Raw genomic sequence first — 17850 nt, 5'->3', positions numbered from 1 at the left:
TGAGCTCACAGAGAGCAGCTACTTAAGCAATCAGAGCAAGTCACAATCATAACCAGTAGCTGGGAACGCTCCATGGATCGTACATACCTCAGGGAAATAATCCTGTGGGAACTTCTCTTTTTCCAGCATGGGCGTGCTTTCTAAAGTGTCTGAGTAGATTTCTTTCCCAGTGACCTTTTTATACTTCTTGGCTAGGAAGAGACAGAAACCCAAACCAAAATTACCATACATATATTTATAAGCAACCCTGAGCACTCATTGGCAAAGCAGCAGCATCTGCAAAATAGGTGGAGCACTGAGCTCTTCTGGGGAAAACCAGAGAGCACTAAATCAAGTATCTTTAGAGATACTTGTTTGTATCAGCTACTCTGTCAGCCTGCAGCCACTCACCTCCTCCTTGTGGTGCTGAGGGACATGGTTTAACACAAGATTTAGTGGAGTTAAGTAATGGTTGGACTCCATGATCCTAAACATCTTTCCCAACCAAAATGATTCTGTGATTCCAGGTTATCCAACTCTGGCTCTCAGCACGTGGATTGAAAGCTGCAGTGGGTGCTGTGTTTGGAGCAGAACATCACTGCCCAAAGTCTTTATGGAACGGTTACCTCACAGAGAGAGATGGCACAAGCTTTGCAATCCTAACCAATCAATCTGTGGATCTAGACAGCTCATGAACAACAGGTTCTGCTTCTGGAGCCATGTCATACACAGTCTCTCTCCTGATTAGGCCAAGATATTGGCATCTCTCCAGATGAGAACTTGACATAATTTACCAAACTCCTCCAACAGAGCAACTGGGGCAGCCAGCCATCTGACAGCTATGGCTAAGCTGGACCTACCTGAATGGATTGAGTTTTGACTACGAATGCAGAGGAGAATAACTGCAAAACAACTACTATAGGGAGCCAGGAACAGTCCAATCATACTGGATATCTGCTGAAAATACTGAGCAAGACAAAACTTGTCGCTTGAAGTTGTCCAGATAAAGTATTTTATGTAATCTGAGGAAGTATTTACAGTAATGTAGCAATATATCATAGAGGGGAAAAAATTGGCACGTTCTCTATGTGCCAATCACTTTGAGATCTGGCTCCCAGAGGAAGACTAAACAAATATCCTGATAAACTAATGTGGCATCATTCTAAGTAGATCATGGATGGATGTGCCTCTTTCAGTAAGTTTAACGGTGTCAGCAGAAAGATCCCCATGTCATTCAGGATACAGAAAGCATGTAAGGGCTGAAGGCTTCTGCTGTGGGAACCTAAACAAGAGGTAGCACTTGGCAGAAAGGAGGCACTTAACCATCAACTCAGGATCACACCGAGGCTCATGTGAGCCAGCTGCTCATTGACATAGCTGCTGAGAAGGGAAGGCAGGAGGAAGAAGCAAGCCTTCTTGTTTATCTGCAAGGAAAAATACTTCTAACACTGCTTCTGATTTCACATCACAGAAAACAAGATTCTTCCTGGAAATCCAAGCACTGCAGTCAGCACAGCCCTCTGTGGGGTGATGGTCTCATAGGACACACAACTTGCCAGCAGTTTACATTGCAAGCAAACCTTTGAGCTTCTGACTACTGCAAAAGCCACCCAGCACCATCCAGCCTGCAGCAAATAACACATGAGGCTGAGGAGAAAACTGTCCTCATTTTAAAACTCAAATGTATTCCTGAGATCTGAAAAACAGACACATTCTTTTTTTCTTCCCATAGACTATACTCAGTCACAGCCCCCTGTGCAGCGAATTTTGAAAAGATACAGTGATGTTCCAGGAATATTGAATTGTACATAAACAGCTATTTTTTGCATGCTTTGGAGTAGAACCAGAATTTCATAATGATTTTTGTGCAGGGAATGTTTGTATCCATTTGGATTTTCTCTCTGATTTAAGAGCTTAATACACTGTGAAAATGTCAATAGTGGTGAGAGAAGAGGCAAGTTTTACATTTCCTCTGAAAGATGAGAGCCTTTGGGGCCATATTTTACAAACACTGCATTGGGAGGCCAGTTCTGCTCTATATTAGGAGATCAGTGGGTGACTTACAGCTCTCAGCCAGTGCAGCACCTTGATTTTTATGAAGAGGTTTTAGTTCCCCAAGTCATGACTGGGCCAGCCACATTGGTATGTGCATGGTTCACCCCCCATTGGGCTTTGAGTAGGTTTTGCCAAGCAAAACCAAGCACTAAACTCTTAAAGCAGTTATTTTCTAGGCAAAGTATCTGCTTATTTATATCTGTTATTTTCCCCTACACTTTCTCCTTCCATTTTCTCACTTCTTTTTTTTTCATTCTTACATTGGAACAGGCTGCCCAGGGAGGTGGTAGAGTCACCAACCCTGGATGTGTTTAAAGGTCGTTTGGATGTGGTGCTTGGGGATATGGTTTAGACATGAACTTTGCAGAGTAGGGTTAATAGTTGGACTTGGTGATCCTGAGGGTCTTTTCCAACCAGAATGATTCTGATTCTCTTTTAAAAGCCATACAGTAGCAAATAAGCTGTGAAACAACAACAAATAAACCCAGAAAGCTCCTCTTTTAAACTAATTGTCATTTCATTCTATGAGATGTTGTTAGAGCAGGACACCTCTGTGTGAGATGTTACTGGAGCAGGACACCTCTCATCTGTGAGCTGCAGGAGGGAACTTCAGGTGGAATTCAGAGCAAAACTCCTGGCCCTCCAGCATTGGTGTGATGAGGTTTTGTGCTCAGGAGTTAGACGTGCAGACACAATTCACATATCACTGCCACACAAAGCCATTCATGTGGCAAAATGGCTGAGCAGTGGCTAACAGGGGACCAGCAGGCTGCTCAGCCCACGGGCTGGAGTAACCCAGCAGTGCCAGCCTCCTCCAGTATTCCTATCCTGCACACTGCCCATGTGCTAACACCATCATCATCTAGTGTCTGCAAAGCTGTTCTCTTCTAGGAGGAAGAACAGGTATGATCTCTCATCAGAAGTCTCTACATCACTGCAGAGTTTCCCAGTAAGCTCTTTCAGAAATAAAATCTGCTCTGAAGAGCCTGAGATATTACAGCTACAATGTTCCTTCAGCATGGAAACCAGTGATGACAGGAAGACTTATCATGGCTCTATACACAGAACTACTGCTCAAATATTTCAGGGAAGGAAGATCCTGTACCCTCAATTACATGAGCAGAGAGAATCTGTCTCCACTGAGAACAAAAAAAAATATTAATCTATATAATTAAGACAATTACTTCACTCCATAGTTACCACCATTTCAGCAGTGTCTCAAATTAATGGGATGCTAGATGTAGTGCTAATGGGATTCAACTCAGTAAGCCAAGTGAAGCTCAGAAGGTTTTGTATCTAATATACAGAGAGTTCTTCACTGAAATAACATAAATTTTATATAATCTTTTCTATATGCACTTCAGGAAGCATTCAATAATTTTCTGTGATACTTCTAATATTTAATGCACATAGTCTACATTACTTTTAAACTTCTGAGATTTAGCAAGACCTCCAACCTGATGAATCAATGTGGGTTAAAAACAATGGCACCTTCCTGCTGACCCGCACTGCTCCAAAGTAATTTAAGCCATAAATCTGCTTCAGCTGCTATGCAAAATGACCATCACTGCTGGACATTTAAGGTCTTGGTCCTATATCTGATCTACATGGAAGAACCTTGTGGCCATTCAGAGTTCTTCTGAAATCATCTCTATGGATCCCAAAGTCCATCTGCATAGGAATGATTAATGCACCAGCTTTCAACCCATGACCAGTCCATTGACTTCTTCTAAGAGGTCTATAAAAGGTAAGAAAAGTAAGGTCTGTCATCAGTGGCTTGCATGCATTACAGAATTCTGCAGAGCATGGAAAGAGCTGCTGGGTACCACTGCTGGAGAAGATGAGAGGGAAGCTGCCCTGATGTATGAAGCCAACTGACAATTAACTTTTAATTCATTTGCTTACCTTTAAAATCAAACTGGTAGATGTTTTTCAAGGATTCATGAAGAAAGTAAAAACTTCCTAGAGCCTGCAAAAAACAACAATAAAATAAGAAATGATAAACAGATCTACTTTGGTTGAGTGAAAACAAAAAGGCAGCATGACTTCCAGTTAAAAAAAAAAACAGAAGAAATTAAATCCTTACAAACAAAATGACTCATTTTTACATTTTCTAAGATCTATAAAACTGCTCATTTCCTTTGTCACCTCCCTGCAGTTTCTTAAGCTGTTAAGAGAAGCTCCTCAACAGACAGCAGGATGCTAAGGGCACAGCTACAAGGTGCCCAGTGGATGCAGTCAGGGACAGAGACAACCCATTCTGAACACCCAGCACCTCCCCACAACTATCGTATAAAGCCTGACAAACTTTGCTTCACTCTCAGAGCAAAAACAAATGCTGGTGGAGACTGCAGCACAAGAACAAGAGAAGGGCTTGGAGAGTCAAGAGCTCGGAGAGCTGTGTCCTGCAGTGGCGTGGAGTGAAAGGCTTTGCAGGTGCAGAGCAGGACCAGCACTCAAAACCCAACAGGAGCTTGGGAATATTTGTACACAGTGGTACAGCTTTCCCCACTCCTCAGTGCTTTGACTGTAATGACAATGACTGAGCAGCAGAGTGTGTCCATCTCCACTGCCCACACCTGGAGAGCAACTGTCTGGTGTGAAGCCCACCCAGGCAGTTACTGGCACAGGGTGCTGACCCCAGGAGAGACAACAGGCACAGCTGAGGGGTTCAGGTCTGTAGAAACACCTGAAATTGTTGACACCGGCAGAACTGATGTGCTTCTAAGTATAATCAGAAGCAGAGTTTAGTGCCCACAATATATGAAAAATATGAGATATTGATGAAAATAAAATAGTGTGTGTTTATAGCTGGAACTCAGACAGGACTTGTAGCTCCTCCTGCTGATCTGGATCTGGGTAACTGTAACGGTCACAGGAGCCTTGCCAAAGTTTTGCTTACACACGCTGTGAGCTTGCTGCTTGCTGCTCCTCCTTCACAGCCATACAATACACTGCTCTCCTCCAGTTAGTGAGGAAAATTACTTATTAGAAGAAAGCAAAGGAAAATCAGGTGAGAAAGGAAAAAAGCAATGTACACAGGCTTTAGAGTGGAACACACAAAATGGACACATTTCAGATGAGAGCCTGATGAGCCTTTAAATGAATCTGATGTGTTCAACAGAAGTTGAGGGAAGGGAAAAGCATCCTGCTGCTACATAAACTTTGACTGAGAAGTGTACAAGAAGCAAGGCACTAAGGAAAAAGGATGATTCAGTTTCAAGTTGTCTTTTCCTCCCATCAGGCAGAGACCCTCCTCCAGAGCAGTGCTGTGGCTCCATGGCTGCTGCATTCATTATTTATGAGGCGCTGCACATCCAGAGATTAAACATTTGCTGATTTGTCAAAAGCACAAACATGAGGTCCTGCCCATCTCCTTGACATATTAGTCCATCCAACAGAAAACACTGTCACACATTTAATTGATGAGTACACTTCCCTGCGACCCAGCCTGCTTCCTCTAGGTCCCTGGGTTTCGTTTTGATGCTGTGGAGGAGGCAAATCAGAGCATGCAGGAGACACTCTGGCAGGGGACTCAAGGTTAACTGTCCTGCAACAAGGACGTGCTGCCAGGAACAAAATAAATCCTCCTACCAGATAAAAACATTGCCACCTGATGTTTAATTTCTAAGTGAAGAAGCCATCATTAGCAACAGCCAGTGCTGCTGGCTGAAGCTAAGTTTGCACCATTCTCTGGCCTTTGGATTAGGGGAGAAATAAAAAGAAAAAGGAGATTATTGTTAACTAGCAATACATTTACAGAGAGATTTTTTGGCAGAGAAGAGTCTATTTTGTCTTGCAGGGAGTTAATACTAGAAAAAAAAAATCTTAAAATCACACACCAGCTACAGGCAAAATTCAGCTGTTGTACTCGAAAATAACTTTTCTAACCTCACATAATGGGTTAAAAAAAGAAAGAAAAAGCACATGCTGCAAGAACTTTAAACTTTGTGGGAAGGCAGCAAATCCTACATTAGAAGTGCCTGCTTCTTCAAATGCACACGAGCACAGCAACACCAAGGGAGAACACAGGTGGAAGAGAGCCAGTTTTGGAATTCTTCTCAGTAAAACTAAGCCACAGCCAGTGAGATCAAAAGCAGGGGCTTGGGGCTGGACCATGAGGCTCAGCTGTGGCACGCCTGCTTCAGGCAGACTTGTGGAGCTAGTGACAGTGACTTGGTTCGTAATTACTGCTTGGGGGAGTGTGGGTCTCAACATGGTTCTGTGTCAAGGACCTTGCTCTCACTCATAAGCATCTTACAGGCACCAATACAGGTTAGGGGTTGCCCTGCTGGAAAGCAGCCCACAGAAAAGACCTTGGAGTCCTAGTGGACAGCAAGCTCTCCATGGGACAACAATGTGCCCTTGTGGCCAAGAGAGCCAACAGGATCCTGGGGTGCATCAAGAAAAGTGTGTCCAGCAGGGCTTGGGAGGTTCTTCTCCCCCTCTACTCTGAGCTGCTGAGACCACACCTGCTGGGATACTCTGTCCAGTTTTAGGCTCCCCGGTTCAAGACAGACAGGAGACCTGCTGGAGGGAATCCAACAAGAGAGCCACAAGGATGATTAGGGGACTTCAGCATCTCCCCTATGAAGAGAGGCTGAGAACCCTGGGGTTGTTTTGTCTTGAGAAAAGAAGACTGAGAGAGGATCTGAACAATGTCTATAAGTATCTTGAGGGGTGGGGGTCAAGCGGAGGGGGCCAAGCTCCTTTGGGTGGTGCACACCAAGACAAGAGACAACAGGTTCAAGCTTGAACATAGAAGATTTCACCTCAACACAAGGAGAAACTTCTTTACAGTGAGGTTGACAGAGCACTGGAACAGGCTGCCCAGAGAGGCTGTGGAGTCTCCTTCTCTGGAGACTTTCCAAACCCACCTGGATGCATTCCTGTGTAGACTACCCTAAGTGACCCTGCTTTGGCAGGGGGGCTGGACTTGATCTCTGGAGGTCCCTTCCAACCTCTAACATTCTGTGATACTGTGATACATTCTTAACATCAATGCACTGAATACACACACACAGAGTTTGTATCCTGCTGAAATCAGTTCTGAAGTAAAGCACTTCTGAGGAGAAGGACACTGCAGATGACCTCTTACCTGCTCCTTTAGACAGATGACCTTAGATAAAAGCTTTCAGTCTATTACATCAAGTTTAAATAAGTTGAATCTGATGCATATATCTATGTTACAAAAAAAGGACAGCATAAACAGCTGGATGACTTCTCAGTTATAAAGTCTAGTTAAATATGATCATTTTACCAGAAGCTATTACCAGCTTAACAGAGTGTATTAAAGGCATATTCTCTAGACCTGAGTCATTCTTCCCTCTCCTGCTCCTTCTGGAATTCCTCCCAGCTGGTCCATTTCGTCAATGCAGAGGGTAAATTTGACATATATAAAGTGTTGCTCTTTAAGAACTCAGTATAAGGATACAGCATTATTTCAGTTTCTTATATAGTCTTCAAAAGAAAGAAAGTGAGCCTCAGCAAGCACCTGCAAAATATCATCCCAAATACTTCAAGTCTGAGCAATTTAGTAGTAAATGAAAAAAGGGACCTAGAATGGGAAATCCTAGGCTAGGTCAGTAAGATGTGGCCACTTTAGTTTACCTATGACATCTAAATACTGTTTTTTAAGAAAGCTTTGCTTTTCCCTATAATCTTAGATAGCTGAATCATGAAGGCTGGAAGGCACCTTCAGGATCTCCAGTCCAATCCCTGTCCAAAGCAGGGCTGACCACTAGGCTTCTCAAGGCATTGCCAGATAAGGACCAAATCCCCAGGGTTGGAGGCTGCCATCCGTTCTGCAGCCTCTATGCCAGTGTTTGACCACCTCCAGGGCAAGCTGTTTTCCTTTTACTCCCATTGGAATTCTCCTTGCCACAGCTGAGATGGAAATCAAAAGCTAACTAGAAAAAAGTATTTGGAAATAGTGATCTATCCAAGTCAAGCAACAAAGCATTTTAGAGACAGGTGACAATTTAAATCTAGGTGATAGAATTATGAATTGTGAAGCTTCTCTATGTAACACGTCAATAAGCAAACCAAGAAGGATCAAGATGCCCTCAAACCTGTTTTATTTAGATGCCATAGTTCTATTAAAAGTACTACTGCCACCTGTGACCAAGCTACAACTTTATTTCTGAACCATCCTGATTTGCTCACTGCTTGACTTCCTCTGGTTTTAATCTCCTTGTTAAAAGTCTTTTTGAAGCATTACATGGGAAGTTTGGTTTGATAGTCTCCATTTGTAGCACCGAGTGTCAAACAATTGTACACACAGAGTCCCTGATAGGCACTAAATAACAGTGTATGGTTTCAGGAACTGATACTGCCAACATTTAAGATAGACTGTGGCTGTTTAATACTAAACACAGCAGGGGAAAGAAGCAAACCCATAATGGAATGGAAATTACGGCTATCGCTGTCTTCCGCATTAGCAGAGACTTAATCAGCTTTATGTAAATAATGTTAACCTGTAAAAGTGATGGAGCACAGCTAGAATTCACTGCCCAAACACCACCAAACATGAGGAAAAAGAAACTTTCTTCCAGGGCTTAATGCCTGGGCCCATTCCTTGAGGAGATTATGTTAATTCAATTTATTTTTCCATAAAAGGAGAGTTTAACAGTAAAGCTAAATGACATTAATTCAAAGTCTAGCACTCGGCTTTATTTTCTTATTTCCAGTTTTAATATGCTTTAGAAAAAGGAGATGGTGGCACACCAAGCAGCAGGAGCACAGACAGTACCCAAGCAGTATGATACAGAAACAAGCTGCAAATTATAAACCACCTCAAAACAGTTTACCTTTCCAAACGTTCGAATGTAAAGAAAGACAACTATCATTTGTTCCACTTCAAGCATATGAGACAAAAGTGTGCCCAAGTGGCTAAGAAGGCAAACAACATTCTGGCTTGTATCAGGAACAGTGTGACAAGCAGGACCAGGGAAGTGGCTGTCCCTTTGTACTTAGCACTGGTGAGGCCACATCTTGAGTACTGTGTTCAATTTTGAGGCCCTCACTACAAGAAAGTAATTGAGGTGCCGAAGTATGTCCAGAGAAGGGAAACAAAGATGATGAAGGGTCTGGAGAACAGGTCTGGTGAGGAGCAGCTGAGGAAACTAGGGCTTTTTTTCAGTCTGGAGAAAAGGCAGCTGAGGGGGACCTTATTGTTCTCTACAACTGCCTGAAAGGAGACTATATCAGGGTGGTCATTGGTCTCTTCTCCCTAGTAAAAAGTGATAGGAGGAGAGGAAATGGCCTCAAGATGCACCAGGAGAGGTTGAGATTAGATATTAGAAAAAACTTCTTCACTGAAAGGGTTCTCCAACACTGGAACAGGCTCGCCACAGAAGTGGCTGAATCGCTATTTCAGGGGCTATTTAAAGAGACATGAATGTGGCACTAAGGGACATGGTTTAGCACCAGACTTGGTAGACATAGATAGTGGTTGGACTACATGATCTTAAAGGTGTTTTCCAATCAAACCAACTCTATGATTCTGTGAAATTAATTAATTCTGCTGTTAGCACAAGTTCTGGGCCCATCTGTAAGCAGGAGCCTTCACTATGAGGCAAGCTCAGCGCTTGTGTTATGTATAGAATCACAGACAGGTTGAGGCTGGAAAAGACCTCCAAAATCATGGTATGGTAACTTCCTTTCCCAGCTTCTCCTACATCTGTTAGTGACTGCAGAACAGTCAATCAGCAAATCTGCAAATATTTAAGCCCTCTTTACGACAGTCTTTCTAGAGCAGATGCCTGAAAAATAATACGCAGTGAGGGTTGCTGAAGCTGAATTCACACAGCACACAATTTAAGGTGATACCTGCAGCCACCAGGAAACACAACGCGGTCACTGCTGCTGCCTCTGTTCACATTTGTTCACATTTTGCTTCGTAGAGGAGTTTAATTCCTGTAAATTGACAGGAATGTATACAGCCCCCCAAACTAAAACAGCAGAAAGCATCTCAGTCAAAGGTCACACAGGACAGCCAACAATAGTGGCTTTTAGCATCCAAGCAGCTCAGAAATGCATAGCAATGTTCAAACTGCTTGATTCTGCTGCCTGCCATGTACAGGCAGGGCACATCTCCTTTGGCAGCTCCTAGGAGCTGTTGCAGTGTCACCAGGGCTGACTACAGAGCACGCAAACACATCCCAGGCTGGACAGCCTTGGGAGCATGGCCCTTAGGGAATGCTGGGGATTGCAGGGCCTGCAAACACATTCCAGCCTAGACAGCCTTGGGAGCACAGCCCTTAGGGAATGCTGGGGGTTGCAGAGCACACAAACACATCCCAGCCTGGACAGCCTTAGGGAAGGGCTGAGAGTGCAGGGAGAAGCTGGTGGCCATTTCACACTGTGCTGTTGTTAAGTACAGGCCTTGCTCAGGGCTGGCCGTGGGGCCTGGCTATCCCCATTGCCCGCACCTAGAGCTGCAGAAACAGCACAGCTTCACCTGTGGTGAGCACACAGGGATCCAAAGAGCTCTGCATCTCCTCCCACAATGGTTGATGGCAAAAATCCAGTGATCTCCTCCCTGCCACCAAACAGAAGTGAAACATCCACTGCTTTGGGTGAGGTTCCAGAGTGACACTCACTGCAATATTGGGAATTTCTCTCGTTATTCCATGCCAAAAGACTCATCTGGAAAACCAGTAGTGATGGAGAGATCACCAGATTGGTCCTGACGGATGACAGCTGGCATTATTAAAAGCACCATTTCTTTGGTTATCCAGAACTCTTGCCACAAAGCCTGAATACTTCAACAGCTAGAACTTTTTTTTAACAGCTAATTGGCGTAATTGCTTTTTTAAAGTACGCAGTTTCAACTGTGGAAATTTAATGCATAAAGGAAATAGCTGAATAGAAGTTTAATTACTGTACAGAGTAAACATTTACTGCATTACCTCACTCAATGTGATAAAGTTAATATATAAAGATTGCTTTAAATAAATTTAAAATAAATTGCCAATGATGACACAGAAACTGTAATTCATGTAGTCATAAAATCCATAATTAGCTTTAATGAATATTTAAAGCCAAAGTTCAACCCAACTTTTTCAATGTTTAACCTACTATATCAATATAGTTCAAGGAATTCATTTATCATCGAACATGACAATGTCTGAATATTAATTAGCACAGGGCACTGCTGACAGGAAACCCTTATCTCCTACCAGTCTTTTTTGGCCGTGCTGTATGTCAACAGCACGGCTGTCACGCCTGAGATTATCGATTACCTGCCTCGCTTTGCTAACAACAATTAAAAAAATATTTTACATATTTATAAACCTGACCATCAAGAGCAGGCATTTAGTTCCCCATCAGTAAGATGGAGTCTATTAGCTGCCACACTTCAGTCAGGGGAGACAGGGCAAATGAGGAGCTGCAGCGGCTCCAGACGGGAAGGCAATAATTGTACATAAAGCTCGGCTATCAGCCTTGATATGGGGATGCCTTATCTGGGCTCCTTTGCGGTGCGATGAAGCTTAAGAGACTGGGAACAGAACAACCTGAGATGGGAACTGGCACAGGCTCCGAGGTCCCCACGGCCCTAGGGGGAGGCCCAACAGGCCCAGGGCACAGCCAGGCTCTGGCACATCTGAACAGCCATCGCCATCGCCCCCACAAACAGCAACAAGCATGTTACAGAATGTGGCTGTGGCTGTGCCCAGGCAGAGCCCAATTAACACTAATGTCTATTATTCATTCAAGGTTAAAAACCCAGGCTGGGTACACAGATCAACCCATTATAAAACAGTCTATCACTTTTTATTTGCAAACAAATGAGGTGTCCAGCAATTTATCATTTCCTGAATTAGACTTATCAGCTAAAGTACATACAATTAAAGCGCTATAGAGCTTCCCCCCACGGAGGCCTCGTCCACCTGACGCGCAGACAGCCGGAGCCCCAGCAGAACCATTCAAACATTACGCACTGCTTTTGCAGCTCCGTATCTCAAACACAGCTATCAGCCTCGTTTCAACAGCAAGTTGAATAATTACACCTTTAATAAAGTGTAAAAGTGAGTGGGTTCCAAATATGCAGTGGCAAAACCTATCTCTTGGTGTACTGTGACTTGGTTCATAATAAAACTATCTGCTTAGTGGCATATGGTACCCTGGGGTGCATCAAGAAAAGTGTGTCCAGTAGGGCTTGGGAAGTTCTTCTCCCCCTCTACTCTGACCTGCTGGAATACTGTGTCCAGTTTGGGGCTTCCCAGTTCAAGGCAGACAGAGACCTGCTAGAGAGAATCCAACAGAGAGCCACAAGGATGATTAGGGGACTTCAGTATCTCCCCTATGAAGTGACACTGAGAGCCCTGGGGCTGTTTAGTCTGGAGAAGAGAAGACTGAGAAGGGATCTGATCAATGTCTATAAATATCTGAGGGGTGGGGGTCCAGTGGAGGGGGCCAAGCTCTTTTCAGTGGTACACACACTAACAAGACAAGAGACAACAGGTTCAAGCTTGAACATAGAAGATTTCACCTCAACATGAGGAGAAACTTCTTTATAGTGAGGGTGACAGAGTACTGGAACAGGCTCTGCAGAGAGGTTTTGGAGTCTCCTTCTCTGGAGATTTTCAAAACCCACCTGGATGCATTCCTGTGTGGACTACCCTTAAGTGATCCTGCTCTGGCAGGGGAGTTGGACTTGATCTCTGGAGGTCCCTTCCAATCTCTAATGTACTGTGATAGGATATTCTCATTGAAATAAATGTAAAAATTCACTTGAGAAGAGTAAAACCACTCGCAAGACTGGTATGGAAGACTCTTTTGCTCCAGAAAAGCCCAACCACTGCTATGTATGATAACTTAAACAATAGCTACATTGTGAAGAGGCAGCTTGCTTGTACAACTGCTAGTATCTGAACAGGTTCCCCAATGACCACTGCCCAACTAAGATGAAGGTGCTGAAGTAGTGGAGACTTCTGAGAGCAGAAGATTGCAGGGGAAAACAATGGATATACAGCACTAGGACCACCCAAATTCTGGTTCTTTACTATAATTATATCAGACCCATATCTGCAAAGAATTTCTAGATTAATTTCCACATGCTGGTTTTGACTTTAAAAGTTCTAATTTGTTAGAAATCTCTTTATGTTATGGACCTGCCTATTTTTCAGACTTGACTCTCCAGCTGCACTGTTGCAGCTAGGCTTCAGATGGGTTATGCCAGATGAGTAACCTCCTACTTTCCATGGTTCCATCTTCAATGAGCTGTCAGAACATGCCCTGTAGTTTCTAACCATCCTTTCTGGTAAACTGTAGATTAGCAGCACCAGAAACACATTTAATATCTAGCAGTGCTCCCTCACTCTCTTCCATCTTATTTCTTCAGAACTGCACTGTTAAGTGAGACCAGTATTGAGAAGAATAGTCACTACAAATTTATCACTAAAAATTTCAAACCATTCTAAAATAAGTCCTGATTTTTTTTGGTTGTTTTTATAATATTCAAATTCAATGCAATCCAGCACACAACTGATCCCTGAGTGTTTGTGTTAAGTTTTATAGCTTGTACTATTTATTCCTAGAGCCAGTACCAAGATGTAGATGTTGCAAATGGCCTGATTTGTTCAGGTTTCTAAAGTGGTTGTGACCTGTCTATATGACAGACTGCAGGAACTGAACATTTCCAAAATATCTAAACCCCAAGTCATTTAGATGCTTAACCAAGAGATCATCATAAAAAAAAATAACTTGTTTGCAGACCTGCTCTTTATGGATACCTAGAGAGGTTTCTCTGCTAACAGCAACCATCAATAGTGCATTTTCAGGGGAAAAAAAATAAAAATGAAGTCCTGGGAGCTTTCATTGTCCTGTTAAAACTAACAAAATTAGTGATCTTCAGCCAACGTGATCCACCCCTCCTTCCATCTCTTTAAAATTCTCAATTAAATTAAAAATCATACTACCTTTTAAAATATTCTTTGGGACTAGTTAATTTAGGAAGAAAGCAATTAACAAATAAAAAAAAATTGAGCTGTGTACAAACTTGTCTGATAATTAAATGAATAATCAATAAGTAACCTATTGTGCTGACATAGAATATTTAATACCACTTTTGATACTGACGTGTTTCACAGGAAGATTTAACATTTTAATTAGAAATCAATTCAATTAAACAAGAAAACTTCACATGGGGGTTCGTTTTCTTAAAATGAAGATTAGTGACAGAGCAAAGAGCCAGTATGAGTTAAAGGAAGTGTATGTATGCTGAACAGTTTAAAAAAAAAGGCTATCTATCAATATTCCAGAACCCCCAAGAAGATCCTTCCCAAGTCATTAATCACACCATTATTTAATATTTCTATTACATGGGCACTCTGGAGGCCCCCAATCAGGATAAGAGGCACATGGCTTGGCTCTGCACCAATACAAAAGGAGGTTGTGTGCATGAGGGAGTCAAACACATAATTCAGGGCCATGCTCTGAATTCTGCCCCAGTAACTTTGCAGCGGAGGAGTGTGTGTGATCAGACAGCCCAAACCTCTGCAGAGGGCTGCAGCTGTGGCCTCAAACCCAAAGAGCCTCTGCTGCTCAGAAGAGTCCCTGGCTCTTCAGGACAAGAGGAGAGAGAAATCGACTCCAATTTCTGTCTGTAAGCACAGCAAAGAGAATACACATATGTGTACCTAAAAACAGGTAAATGCTTATATACCTAATGATTATTTCAGTGTCAAACCTCATGGAGAGCAAAAAATACTCCTCAGGCAGTTCTAAGTGCTTGCTAAACAGAGCTCAAAGCTTTGTACAAAGAGCCAGAGTCATCCAGGGGATGCTGGTAGCGGTTCACAACCTTGGAGGAACTGAGCTCAAGCCGCAGACTGCAGAGGGGAGCACAGAAGTGCAGAACGCTGTTTTTCAGGAAGCAAGCTGTAATCTATATTCTATTTCACATGGGGTTTTGCCATCATTTTTGGTGTGTAACCAACAGCAACAGAGACCAAAGGGGCACTTCAGCTCTTCCTGAAGTTTATTCCTTATTCCCACTTGCTTCTGTCCTCCCAAAGCCACACAAGTGAGCACCCCACACAACCTGCCCCAGTGCTGCAGCCCTGCAGAAGGCAGTGGTGATCCTGGCTTGCAGCCATGGCTGAAAAAGCAGTAATGAGGCCACTAAGCGTGGTGCTGTGGTACCAGAAGTGAATGAAAGACACTGACTATCGCAGCTACACCAAGGAAAGCTGGAAACCAACCACAGATGAGGGGTGGCACTGGGGCACGGAAAGAACTGGTTAAGCGGAAGAGCAGCACTGACACAGGACATAGAAGACCCAAACTGATCAAAAATTATTCTAGACTAGTTACAGTTATCTAAGAACTATGAAGAGGCTCTAACAGTTACATGGAATATCCTCCTGAGAACATTTGCCTCATGTGAGAGCAGAGAGAAAGTGTTGTGAGGGCAAACCCCCTCTGCCTGGTTCTGAAGCAAAACTTGACAGACATATGTCAGCCCTGCAAGGAACCCAGGGCAAGTTCTGTGTCCTGTGGCTTCATTGCTACCAGCCAAACCCTGGCACACTGCTCTGGCCATCAGCACATGGTACCCAGGAGAGCTCTGCACAGCACTGGGGCCAGAAGCAAAAGATGTTCATGCACTGGATTTGCAGTATGCTGTCACAACCAGTGCCTGATCCCTCCCAACCATGTTATACAAGAGATGATTTGCCTTTGGCACTGCTACACGAACTGGGATTCAACTTGGATGGCTTCTGATCAGACAGGAGACACTGCTAGAAGTTTATCATCTTGCCATATGTTTCTTCTGCTACAACAAAAAAGTGCTCCATTTCCTGGGAAGCTGGATGACTCTTACCACATTTATTTGACTCCGAATAATTTTAATTTTAGAAACTTTAAATCGGCTTAGTATTTCACTGAGCCTTCCTTACAGGATACACTCAAGATGGCAAACTCAATTTGATGAGGAGGCATTAATGCCCATTTCATTTAGTATTGCACAGGTCATCTCCAAACAGGAACGTACCATGTGGTAAAAGGTTGTATTTAGCGTGTCACAGTCACTGGCAGTTGTTTTGTATCTCAAAGAACCTTTGTAACTGCCTCAAAATAAGAGATGATTGATTTACAAAGTACCAAATTTCAAATTTCATATTCTAGGACTAAACATCAAATAATTGGACAAAGCTGTCCCCCTGTCTGACCCATCACAATCAAGCCCCTTTCAAGGTTGACTGCCTGCATAAGAAATATGTGCATAATTTCATTTTGTCTCCTGTCCAACATCCAATGTTAGAAGTTAATTAAATTGCTTGTCCATTGTATTCATCCACTTACAAAGTTAATGATATTCTGTTCCTGAATTAAAGAGAATTTTATAAAGCCTGCACTATGGAACCTGGCATGCTGTACACTAAGGAGCTGAACTCTGTCATGGTTCCTGATTGCAGCTCTCCTAATTAGGAAACAAAATGAACGTTTCTGCGTCTGCCAACGCAGAGGACAAGTCATTCCAACAGCCAGGGTAAATGCTTCATACAATAGCAACTTAATAATATCTCATGTTTGACTACAATAAATTCTGCAGGATTAATAAACCTGTTAAATTTTTTAAATTACCATAACAAAGATGAACTGCAGCATAACAAGACAGCCTTGAAAGAGGGATACAGGTTTGAGGGAGAGAAAAGCTTCTTGCAAGGGCATCAATGTGGAGGACACTGCGATTCTGATTCTTCTGTGAGAAGAGGAAGGAACACAAATGATACTGCAGTCTGCTGGAGCCAGTGGAGACATGGAAGTGACAAACTGCGGCTCCTGTGCTTCTGGCCTAGGTACCATGCTTGGCACCTGTGCCACGGTCCTTCTAAGCACCCACACAACCAGCAGTGTGCTGCAGCTGCAGATCAAATACCTGCCAACAGTGAACTTCTATGGTCCAGGGGAGCTGCTGCTGACAGCACGGAAGCCATCAAGAGTCAAAGCTAGAATGAAGCACAAAGCCTGCATGATGTGTGTAACAAATCACCATGTGACCCAGTAGAATCAAAGAATGGCTTAGGTTGGAAGGGACCTCAGAGATCATCTACTCCAACCTCCCTGCCATGGGCAGGGACACCTCTCAACTAGACTCAGCTGCTCAAGGCCTCATCCAACCTGGCCCTGAACAGTCCAAGGGAGGAGGCATCCACAGCCTCCCTGGGATACCCATTCCAGAGTCTCATCACCCTCATACAGAAGAACCTTTACCTAAGATTCAGTATATACTTACTCTCCCTCAGCTTCAAACCATTCCCCTTTGTCCTGTCTCTAGACACCCTTAGGAAAAGTCCCTCCCCAGCCTTCCTGTAGGATCCTTTTAGATATTCAAAGGCAGCTCTAAGGTGCCCCTGGAGTCTTCTTTTCTCTGGACTGAACAATCTCAGCTCCCTCAGCCTATCCTCATAGCAGAGGTGCTCCAGCCCTTGGATCATCTTTACAGCCCTCCTCTGGACTCACTCCAACAGCTCTGTGTCCTTGTTATGGATGGGGACACCAGGACGGGCCGCAGTATTCAAGGCGGGGTCCCACAAGAACAGAGTAAAGGGGCAGAGTCCCCTCTCTTGCCCTGCTGGCCACACTCCTCCTGATGCAGCCCAGGATATGATTTGCCTTCTGGGCTGCATTGAGGGCACTGCTGGCTCATGGAACAATCAGAACACTGCTCTGCACACAAGTCCTACTATAAGCCACTCTGCCATATTCAGCAGGAAGCAGCCCTCCATGACTGAAGTCACTGCAGACAGGGTCTGCCTTCCCTAAATGGCATCACCTAGACAGGATGACTGCAAGCTGGGAGGA

At 43.6% G+C, this 17850-nt stretch overlaps 1 protein-coding gene across 1 annotated transcript in view; it reads right to left on the bottom strand.

The window, feature by feature from the left end:
• INPP5A (inositol polyphosphate-5-phosphatase A) overlaps positions 1–17850 on the bottom strand; it is a 247976-nt gene that overhangs the window by 109844 nt on the left and 120282 nt on the right. Inside the window, exons 5-6 of the mRNA XM_054382194.1 lie at positions 3940–4003; positions 88–191 (exon numbers count right to left, since the gene is read on the bottom strand). Coding sequence (XP_054238169.1) covers positions 88–191; positions 3940–4003 — 168 coding nt within the window. The remainder of the gene's footprint in view (positions 1–87; positions 192–3939; positions 4004–17850) is intronic.

This window comes from Indicator indicator, chromosome 7, assembly GCF_027791375.1.
Source record: "Indicator indicator isolate 239-I01 chromosome 7, UM_Iind_1.1, whole genome shotgun sequence".
Taxonomy (NCBI): Eukaryota; Metazoa; Chordata; class Aves; order Piciformes; family Indicatoridae; genus Indicator; species Indicator indicator.
The sequence above is the reverse complement of the archived record's forward strand: the minus strand, read 5'-3'. Positions and strand labels throughout refer to the sequence as shown.